This window comes from Cetorhinus maximus, unplaced genomic scaffold, assembly GCF_964194155.1.
Source record: "Cetorhinus maximus unplaced genomic scaffold, sCetMax3.hap1.1 HAP1_SCAFFOLD_2091, whole genome shotgun sequence".
Taxonomy (NCBI): Eukaryota; Metazoa; Chordata; class Chondrichthyes; order Lamniformes; family Cetorhinidae; genus Cetorhinus; species Cetorhinus maximus.
Window position 1 is genome coordinate 45,146 of NW_027598031.1, and position 11,378 is coordinate 56,523.

General features: G+C 52.8%; 1 protein-coding gene across 1 annotated transcript; it reads left to right on the forward strand.

Annotated features, from left to right (window-relative positions):
• Positions 1-2,378: 2,378 nt before the first annotated feature.
• Positions 2,379-9,462, forward strand: LOC144676974 (adenylate cyclase type 6-like; the record flags this gene model as incomplete). The annotated part of the gene is made up of 4 exons (XM_078537239.1): positions 2,379-2,526; positions 3,550-3,671; positions 6,493-6,604; positions 9,335-9,462. Coding segments are annotated over exons 2-4 (323 nt in total), but the record flags the coding sequence as incomplete, so codon positions are not given.
• Positions 9,463-11,378: the final 1,916 nt, after the last annotated feature.

Here is an 11,378-nt window from a genome sequence, read left to right on the forward strand (position 1 = left end):
TGTAACTGTACAGAGTCACTGTTTATTCAGGGTAAGGGTTACTCACTGTGTAACTGTACAGAATCACTGTTTATTCAGGGTGAGGATCACTCACTGTGTAACTGTACAGAGTCACTGTTTATTCAGGGTAAGGGTCACTCACTGTGTAACTGTACAGAGTCACTGTTTATTCAGGGTAAGGATTACTCACTGTGTAACTGTACAGAATCACTGTTTATTCAGGGTAACGTTCACTCACTGTGTAACTGTACAGAGTCACTGTTTATTCAGGGTAAGGGTCACTCACTGTATAACTGTACACTGTCACTGTTTATTCAGGGTATGGAGCACTCACTGTGTATCTGTACAGAGTCACAGTTTATTCAGGGTAAGGGTCACTCACTGTGTAACTGTACAGACTCACTGTTTATTCAGGGTAAGGATCACTCACTGTGTAACTGTACAGATTCACTGTTCATTCAGGGCATGGGTTACTCACTGTGTAACTGTACAGAGTTACTTTTTATTCAGGATAAGTATTTGTCACTGTTATCTGTACAGAGTCACTGTTTATTCAGTAAGGATCACTCACTGTTTCACTGTACAGATTCACTGTTTATTCAGCAGGATAAGAGACACTCACTGTGTAACTGTACAGAGTCACTGTTTATTCAGGGTAAGGATCACTCACTGTGTAACTGTACAGAGTCACTGTTTATTCAGGGTAAGGGTCACTCACTGTATAACTGTACACTGTCACTGTTTATTCAGGGTATGGAGCACTCACTGTGTATCTGTACAGAGTCACAGTTTATTCAGGGTAAGGGTCACTCACTGTGTAACTGTACAGACTCCCTGTTTATTCAGGGTAAGGATCACTCACTGTGTAACTGTACAGATTCACTGTTCATTCAGGGCATGGGTTACTCACTGTGTAACTGTACAGAGTTACTTTTTATTCAGGATAAGTATTTGTCACTGTTATCTGTACAGAGTCACTGTTTATTCAGTAAGGGCACTCACTGTTTCACTGTACAGATTCACTGTTTATTCAGCAGGATAAGAGACACTCACTGTGTAACTGTACAGAGTCACTGTTTATTCAGGGTAAGGATCACTCACTGTGTAACTGTACAGAGTCACTGTTTATTCAGCTGGATAATGGACACTCACTGTGTAACTGTACAGAGTCACTGTTTATTCAGGGTAAGGATCACTCACTGTGTAATTGTACAGAGTCACTGTTTATTCAGGGTAAGGGTCACTCACTGTGTAACTGTACAGAGTCACTGTTTATTCTGGGTAAGGTACACCCTCTGTTTAACTGTACATTGTCACTGTTTATTCAGGGTAAGGATCACTCACTGTGTAACTGTACAGAGTCACTGTTTATTCAGGGTGCGGATCACTCACTGTGTAACTGTGCAGAGTCACTGTTTATTCAGGGTAAGGATCACTCAATGTGTAACTGTGCAGAGTCACTGTTTATTCAGGGTAAGGATCACTCACTGTGTAACTGTACAGAGTCACTGTTTATTCAGGGTAAGGGTCACTCACTGTGTAACTGTACAGAGTCTCTGTTTATTGAGGGTGAGGATCACTCACTGTGTAACTGTACAGAGTCACTGTTTATTCAGGTTAAGGATCACTCACTGTGTAACTGTACAGAGTCACTGTTTATTCAGGGTAAGGATCACTCACTGTCTAACTGTACAGAGTCACTGTTTATTCTGGGTGAGGATCACTCACTGTGTAACTGTACCGAGTCGCTGTTTATTCAGGGTAAGGGTCACTCACTGTGTAATTGTACAGAGTCACTGTTTATTCAGGGTAAGGATCACTCACTGTGTAACTGTACAGAGTCACTGTTTATTCAGGGTAAGGATCACTCACTGTGTAACTGTACAGAGTCACTGTTTATTCAGCAGGGTAAGGATCACTCACTGTGTAACTGTACAGAGTCACTGTTTATTCAGGGTATGGATCACTCACTCTGTAACTGTACAGAGTCACTGTTAATTCAGGGTGAGGATACTCACTGTGTAACTGTACAGAGTCATTGTTTTTTCAGGGTAAGGATCACTCACTGTGTAACTGTACAGAGTCACTGTTTATTCAGGGTAAGGGTCACTCACTGTGTAACTGTACAGAGTCACTGTTTATTCAGGGTAAGGATCACTCACTGTGTGAAGATTTGCAATGAATATTGTCGTGGTACCTTGTCACCTGCAGGATCCACTGCAGGCTGGAGGAGGCTGGTGAAGCATCTGTTTAAATTGACTGGAATCTCTAACGTGACTAACTTTGATGTTCCGTTCACCATCCTTTCTCTCTTCCTCTCTCTCTCTCTCTCTGTCTCCACCCCACCCCCCCTCCTTCCTGTGTTTACATTCACAGCTGAGCTCTAACGTGCTTATCCTCCTGTGTACCAACATTGTTGGAGTGTGTACACATTATCCAGCTGAGGTGTCACAGCGCCAGGCATTCCGAGAAACTAGGGCGTGTATCCAAGCTCGTCTGCATTCCCAACGAGAGAACCAGCAGCAGGTATGTTGGCCGTCATCTCACTCCCGGAACTTTCCTCTCCCCACTTGCCTGGGTGAGCGCGGCTCCCACAACACTCGAGAAGCTCGACACCGTCCAGGACAAAGCAGCCCCCGCTCGATGGGTCACCCCATCCACAAACATTCACTCCCTCCACCACCACCACCGACGCACAGGGGCAGCAGTGTGTGTACCATCTACAAGATGCACTGCAGCAACTCGCCAAGGGCTCCTTCAACAGCGCCGCCCAAACCCACGACCTCTACCATCTAGAAGGACGAGGGCAGCAGACACATGGGGAACACCACCACCTGCAAGTTCCCCCTCCCGAGCCACTCACCATCCTGACTTGGGAATATAATCGGCCGTTCCTTCACTGTCACCGGGTCAAAATCCTGGAACTCCCTCCCTAACAGCGCCGTGGGTGTACCTACACCACACGGACAAAATCCTGGAACTCCCTCCCTAACAGCGCCGTGGGTGTACCTACACCACACACGGGACAAAATCCTGGAACTCCCTCCCTAACAGCGCCGTGGGTGTACCTACACCACACGGACAAAATCCTGGAACTCCCTCCCTAACAGCGCCGTGGGTGTACCTACACCACACACGGGACAAAATCCTGGAACTCCCTCCCTAACAGCACCGTGGGTGTACCTACACCACATGGGACAAAATCCTGGAACTCCCTCCCTAACAGCGCCGTGGGTGTACCTACACCACACGGACAAAATCCTGGAACTCCCTCCCTAACAGCGCCGTGGGTGTACCTACACCACACGGTTCAAGGCGGCAGCTCACCCCCACCTTCTCAAGGGGCAATTAGGGTTGGCTTCTCAAGGGGCAGTTAGGGTTGGACAGTAAGTGTTGAGTAGGTTGGGGATGGGGGTGGCGCACAGAGAGACAGGGAAATGGAGAGAGGAAGTTCCTGCCCTCCACGAGCTTTGCCTCCCACTCTGCGTCGCAGTGTGACCGGCCGCAGAATTCCTCTCTAACGCGGGGCCCCCCTCCTCTCCTCCCCAGGAGCGTCTCCTCCTCTCGGTTCTACCCCGTCACGTTGCCATGGAGATGAAGGCGGACATCAATGCCAAGAAAGAAGACATGATGTTCCATAAGATCTACATCCAGAAACACGACAATGTCAGGTGAGGAATACTCCCTCCTATCTCTGGCCCTCCGCTTTGGGACCGGAGGCAGCTTTGAGTCAGCCCTACTTGTATTTGTGGCGTGGGGAACGAGGTACGGCTTTAGATTTAATTCATACCTTATTTTGTTGGTGCGTCAGGAATGGTGAAGCCTGGGTTTTGGTTTCATTTCGGAGTTTCTTTGTTTGAGAGGGAGCTAGGAAGACCCCAGGGCCTGTTGGCCTACATGGCTTCTCAATGAGGGTTTACCACTCTTCTCGTGGAAGGGATGGGTTACCAAGGGGTTCGTCGCTTAGGGAAGGTGCAACAGGCAGTAAAAGCGGGAAAAGGCTGGGCTGTTACCTCGCAACACGGAGAGACAGGACGGCAAGACTTTAGTCCAGTTGGTCGGGGTCTACCACAGAGGGAAGGCAGGGAAGGTCCCAGGGCACTCCAGCTGGGATGGATGCCAGACGGCTGAGGAAATGGGTTGGAGGAACTTCTCTGGAGTTCGAGTCAGGGTGAGTTTAAGAGTGACCCTTTGTGGATACCTGAAGGGAGATACCAGTTGCGAGAGGACCTCTGGTGAACATTCAGGAGTCCGCTGGGAGAGAACCCTCTTTGCGATGAGCCAGTCCTGGCCTGGGGGTGGGAATGGAGGTACCTCTTGGCCGGAGTGTTGGGTCTGGAAGGGTACCGCTGGGGTGAAAGGGAGAGCGGGAGTTTGAATCATTGTTTCCTCGTTATCTGCACCGACATCTTTCCCGTCTTTTTCGTTGTCTAGTGTCGTAGAGACATTGTTTCGTGTTTAATCGGTGTTTTGTGTTTTTGTTAAAAGATTCACGTGAAAATCTGTTTCAGCAAATCCCCTCCGCAGCCTTAAAACAAAAACTCATCTATCAAGCCAGGTTCCACTCTGGATCTGACTCATCCAGTATTAACACCAGCTGGGATCATATCAGAATCTGTATCTCTGCCCCCTGTCCCCCTCTCTCTGTCTGTCTCTACAACTCTGTCTGCCTCTCTCTCTCTTTATCTCTCTCTCTATCCCTCCCTCTCTCTCTTTCTATCCTTCCCTCTCTCTCTCTATCCCCCCTCTCTCTATCCCACCCTCCCTCTATCCCTCCCTCTCTCCTCTATCCGTCCCTCTCTCTCTATCCGTCCCTCTCTCTCTATCCGTCCCTCTCTCTCTATCCCTCCCTCTCTCTCTATCCCTTACTCTCTCTCTCTCTCTATCCCTCCCTCTCTGTCTATCCCTCCCTCTCTCTATCCCTCCCTCTCTCTATCCCTCCCTCTCTGTCTATCCCTTCCTCTCTGTCTATCCCTCCCTCTCTCTCTCTCGCTGTCCCTCCCTCTCTCGCTGTCCCTCCCTCTCTCCCTGTTCCTCCCTCTCTCCCTGTCCCTCCCTCTCTCCCTGTCCCCCTCCCTCCTTGTCCCTCAATCTCTCTGTCCTTCTCTCTCTGTTTCTCAATTTTTTCCTGTCTCTGTCCTCTCTCTTTCTCTGTCCTTCTCTCTCTCTCTGTCTTCTCTGTCCTTCTCTCTCTCTCTGTCCTTTCTCTCTCTCTCTGTCCTCTCTCTATCTGTCCTTTCTCTCTCTCTCTGTCTCTCTCTCTCTGTCCTTCTCTCTCTCTGTCTCTCTCTGTCTCTGTCTTTCTCTCTCTCTGTCTCTCTCTCTCTCTGTCCTTCTCTCTCTCTGTCTCTCTCTGTCTCTGTCCTTCTCTCTCTCTGTCCTTCTCTCTTTCTCTGTCCTTCTCTCTTTCTCTGTCCTCTCTCTCTCTCCTCTCTCTCTGTCCTTCTCTCTCTCTGTCTCTCTCTGTCTATCTCTCTCGCTCTCTGTCCTTCTCTCTCTCTGTCTCTCTCTCTCTCTGTCCTTCTCTGTCTCTGTCTCTCTCTGTCTCTGTCCTTCTCTTTCTCTGTCCTTCTCTCTTTCTCTGTCCTTCTCTCTCTCTGTCCTCTCTCTGTCTCTGTCCTTCTCTCTCTCTGTCTCTCTCTCTCTCTCCTTCTCTCTCTCTCTCTCTGTCTCTCTCTCTCTGTCCTTCTCTTTCTCTGTCCTTCTCTCTTTCTCTGTCCTTCTCTCTCTCTGTCCTCTCTCTGTCTCTGTCCTTCTCTCTCTCTGTCCTCTCTCTGTCTCTGTCCTTCTCTCTCTCTGTCTCTCTCTCTCTGTCCTTCTCTCTCTCTCTCTCTGTCTCTCTGTTTCTCCCTGTCTCCCTTTTCTCCTCCCCATCTTTGACTCTATCTCTATCACCCATATCATGAGACCAGCAGTTGAATAGAACATATCCCAGCAATTTCCCCCCCGTTCCAGTATTTATCCGATTGCCCCCCTCCTATTGAATCTGCTTCCACCGCCCTTTCAGGCAGCGCCTTCCAGATCACAACAACTCGCTGTGTTTATAAAAAATAATTCTCCTCATCTCCCTCCCCACCCACCCCCACCCTCTGGTTCTGTTCCCGATTCTCTTCAATCTGTGTCCCCTCTGGTTACCGACCCTCCCGCCCACTGGGGAACAGTCTCTCCCTCTCCTACTCTACCCCAAACCCCCCCCCTTCGTGATTTTGAACCCCTCGATCCAATCTCCCCCCCCCTCCCTCCCTCCCTTAACCTTCTCTGCTCTAAGGAGAACAATCCCAGCTTCTCCAGGTGAACTGAAGTCCCCTCATCCTCCCCCCAGGTTCTGATAAATCTCCCTCCGCACCCTCTCCGATGACCCTCGACATCCTTCCTAGAGTGTAGGGGTCCGCGGGATTGGGGACGTGGGGTACTCCGGCTGGGGGCTGCGGGGAGGGGGGTTTTTTATGAAAGGTTTTGACCTTGTTCTGTCATGTCTTCCTCCTTCCTCAGCATCCTGTTCGCTGACATTGAGGGATTCACTGGCTTGGCGTCACAGTGCACAGCCCAAGAGTTGGTGATGACTCTGAACGAACTCTTTGCGCGTTTCGATAAACTCGCAGCTGTAAGTATAGGACGGTGTGGCGCCGCTGACCCTCCCTTTCGGGGAGGCGGCGGTGTGTGTAGTGGTCTGAGTAAACTGGACTAAGTAACCCCGAGACCCAGGGAATCTCACCCTGGCTGATGGTGGAACTTGAATCCAATAAAAAATCTGGAACCAAAACTCTGACGGTGACCACGAAACCGTTGTCGATTGTTGTCAAAAACCCCGTCTGGTTCGCTCCCCTTCAGGGGAGGTGGGGAAATCTGCCCTCCTTACCCCGGTCTGGCCCTACACGTGACTCCAGACCCCCTCCCCCACACCAATGTGGTTGGCTGTTCACTGCCCCTTTGAACAAGGGGCAATTGGGGATGGGTAATAAGTGCTGACCTGGTCAGCGACACCCACACCCCGTTCCCCAATAATAGTAGAAAAAACTTCCCCGGGGCTCTGTTCATCCCTTGGGTCTGTCTGGGATTTTTACACTCTGCCCCCCACCCCACCGAGTCCCAGACTCTCCCTAACCAGGGGGTGGGGGGAAGAGTCTCTGTCTGGGGGCAGCTAGGAGGGAGCACAGTGCACGCTTCTCAGAGTGACTTCGGGACTCCGAGGGGAGAGTAAACACAAACTAGAGGCGTCTACAGCAAAGGAGGGAGGCCATTCAGCCCATCGGGTCCCTGCCGGCTCTCCGTAGACCGATCCAGTCAGTGCCCACCTCTCCCGCTCTATTCCCCGTGACCCCCTGCGAGTTTATTTCCCCCTCGGGCATCCGATTCCCTTTCGGAATCATTCCCTGTCTCCGCTCCCACCCCACCTCGTGGGGCAGCGAGTTCCAGGTTGTCACCGCTCGCTCCGGGAATAAGGTTCCTTCTCACACCTCCCCCTCACCCCACACCCCAATGTCCAGAACCTCAAACCCGTCTCCCCAAACAGGGTGGCTCCCTGGAATTTAGAAGGTTAAGGAGGTGATTAAATGAGATTGAGACACTTTCGTTAGTCAAAGGTATCGAGGGATATGGGGGTGAAGGTGGGGAGATGGAGTTAGGTCCCAGATCAGCCATAGTCTCATTGAGTGGAGGTAGAGAGGGGCAGGAGGCTCAAGGAGGGGGGGCTGAATAAGACCATAAGACATAGGAGCAGAAATTAGGCCATTCGGCCCATCGAGTCTGCTCCGCCATTCAATCATGGCTGATAAGTTTCTCAACCCCATTCTCCCGCCTTCTCCCCGTAACCTTTGATCCCCCTTACCAGTCAAGAACCGATCTATCTTGGTCTTAAATACACTCAATGACCTGGCCTCCACAGCCTTCTGTGGCAATGAATTCCATAGATTCACCACTCTCTGGCTAAAGAAGTTTCTCCTCATCTCTGTTCTAAAAAGGTCTTCCCTTTACTCTGAGGCTATGCCCCTCGGGTCCTAGTCTCTCCTGCTCATGGAAACATCTTCCCCACGTCCCACTCTGTCCAGGCCTTTCAGTATTCTGTAAGTTTCAATCAGATCCCCCCTCATCCTTCTAAACTCCATCGAATGGCCTCCTCCTGTTCCTGTGTGATAGGCTCGAGGAGGAGGAGGGGCTGAATGGCCTCCTCCTGTTCCTGTGTAACAGGCTCGAGGAGGAGGAGGGGCTGAATGGCCTGTTCCTGTGTAACAGGCTCGAGGAGGAGGAGGGGCTGAATGGCCTCCTCCTGTTCCTGTGTAACAGGCTTGAGGAGGAGGAGAGGGGCTGAATGGCCTCCTTCTGTTCCTGTGTAACAGGCTCGAGGAGGGAGGAGGGGCTGAATGGCCTCCTCCTGTTCCTGTGTATACCCTCTCTGCTCTAACATGGGCAGAAGCCTCACTATCTGACTGTCAATGAACGATATGTAGACGCAGTATAATTTAAGTGGTGGAATTTTTGACGATGTGGTTACAGGAGGAGAGGGAGTGTGGAGTATATGTACACAAACATATTAATGTGGCAGGAAAAGTTGCTGAGGCATTTGAGAAAGTGTATGGGACACTGGGCTTTGTAAATAAGGGCACTCAATACAAAAGCAAGGAAGTGATGTTAAACCCTTTTATAAAACACTGGGTTAGGCCCCCAGCTGGAGAACCCTGTCCCCAATCCCGCGCCCCTCACTCGAGGAAGGATGTCGAGGGTCTCGGAGAGGGTGCGGAGGGAGATTTACCAGAACCAGGGGAGAGGATGAGGGGACTTCAGTTCACGTGGAGGGGACTGGAGAAGCTGGGATTGTTCTCCTTAGAGCAGAGAAGGTTAAGGGAGGGAGGGGAGATTGAATTGAGGGGTTCAAAATCACGAAGTGGGGGAGGTTTGGGGTAGAGTAGGAGAGGGAGAGACTGTTTCCCAGTGGGCGGGAGGGTCGGTAACCAGAGGGGACACAGATTGAAGAGAATCGGTAACAGAACCAGAGGGTGGGGGTGGGTGGGGAGGAGATGAGGAGAATTATTTTTTATAAACACAGCGAGTTGTTGTGATCTGGAAGGCGCTGCCTGAAAGGGCGGTGGAAGCAGATTCAATAGGAGGGGGGGAATCGGATAAATACTGGAAGGGGAAGAATCTGCAGGAAGATGGGGCGGGGGTGGTGAGGGAAGAGCTGGGAGCGATTAAGAGTGGGGATCTAATTGGATAGACCTTTCAAAGGGCAGGCACAGGCCGGATGGGCTGAATGGCCCTCCTCCTGTTCCTTTGGGTATGTTTTGCCAGTGCCGGTTTTTGTCCCTGATTCCTGTGTCTCTTTGTTCCCCCCTCAAAGGAGAACTTCTGTTTAAGGATCAAGATTCTGGGAGACTGCTACTACTGTGTATCGGGATTACCAGAGGCCAGGCCAGACCACGCACACTGCTGTGTCGAGATGGGGGTTGACATGATCGAGGCAATATCGTAAGTAGTGCGATGAGAGACATCGAGAGCATCCCAGACCCAAGGGTGTCCCCAGAATGTTGCCTCGTGCATATGTGTTCAGGCCCCTTGGAAATATTACCCAAATCCCTTTCGGCGCTGACCCTCCCAACAGTGCGGCGCTCCCTCAGCACTGACCCTCCCAACAGTGCAGCGCTCCCTCAGCACTGACCCTCCCAACAGTGCGGCGCTCCCTGAGCACTGACCCTCCCAACAGTGCGGCGCTCCCTCAGCACTGACCCTCCCAACAGTGCGGCTCTCCCTCGGCGCTGACCCTCCGACAGCGCGGCGCTCCCTCAGCACTGACCCTCCGACAGTGCGGCGCTCCCTCAGCGCTGACCCTCCCAACAGTGCGGCTCTCCCTCGGCGCTGACCCTCCGACAGCACGGCGCTCCCTCAGCACTGACCCTCCGACAGCGCGGCGCTCCCTCAGCACTGACCCTCCGACAGCGCGGCGCTCCCTCAGCACTGACCCTCCCAACAGTGCGGCTCTCCCTCGGCGCTGACCCTCCGACAGCGCGGCGCTCCCTCGGCGCTGACCCTCCGACAGCGCGGCGCTGACCCTCCGACAGCGCGGCGCTCCCTCAGCGCTGACCCTCCGACAGCGCGGCGCTCCCTCAGCGCTGACCCTCCGACAGCGCGGCGCTCTCTCAGCACTGACCCTCCGACAGCGCGGCGCTCCCTCAGCGCTGACCCTCCGACAGTGCGGCGCTCCCTCAGCGCTGACCCTCCGACGGCGCGGCGCTCCCTCAGCACTGACCCTCCAACAGTGCGGCGCTCCCTCAGCGCTGACCCTCCGACAGCGCGCCGCTTCCTCAGCACTGACCCTCCCACAGTGCGGCGCTCCCTCAGCGCTGACCCTCCGACAGCGCGGCGCTCCCTCAGCACCGACCCTCCGACAGTGCGGCGCTCCCTCAGCGCTGACCCTCTGACAGTGCAGCGCTCCCTCAGCACTGACCCTCCGACAGTGCGGCGCTCCCTCAGCGCTGACCCTCCGACAGTGCGGCGCTCCCTCAGCGCTGACCCTCTGACAGTGCAGCGCTCCCTCAGCACTGACCCTCCGACAGTGCGGCGCTCCCTCAGCGCTGACCCTCAGACAGTGCGGCGCTCCCTCAGTCCAGGAGTGACGGCCTGGATTCTGAGGATCTCTGGCCCTGCAAACAGGTTTTTTGGTAGTGGTGTTGGGATGAGTGGGGTCAGTGGGAGTGTTATGACTGTGTTATGAAGGATGCAAGAGCTTGGATGAAATCATGGACATGACCTTCCAATCCAGTAAAGGAAAAGTAATTGTTTGCACACACACAAACGATCCAGTAAAGTTCAGCTCGATGGCTATCCCACAGAACTGCAGGAAGATCTCACTCCCTCTGGATTTTCCCCCCCAAGGCTGATGGAACTAGGCCCAGTCACTAACCGAGTGGGAGAGAGCGTGAGTGAGACTTGGGAAAGTGAGGGAAAGAGCGAGGCTGTCCGACATGGACAGAGAGGGAGAGAGGGAGGGAGGGAGAGAGGGAGAAGGATTGAGGGAGAGAGGGAGAAGGATTGAGGGAGAGAGGGAGAAGCATTGGAGGGAGAGAGGGAGAAGGATTGGGGGAGAGAGGAGAAGGATTGAGGGAGAGAGGAGAAGAAGGAGAGGGAGAGAGGGAGAAGGAATGAGGGAGAGAGGAGAAGGATTGGGGAGAGGAGGGAGAAGGATTGAGGGAGAGAGGGAGAAGGATTGGAGGGAGAAGGATTGAGGAGAGAGGGAGAGGAGAGAGGGAGGAGGGGGGGAAGGAGGAGAGAGGGAGAAGGATTGAGGGAGAGAGGGAGAAGGATTGAGGGAGAGAGGGGAAAGGATTGAGGGAGGGAGAGAGGGAGAAGGATTGAGGGAGTGAGGAGAGATTGAGGAGAGAGGAGAG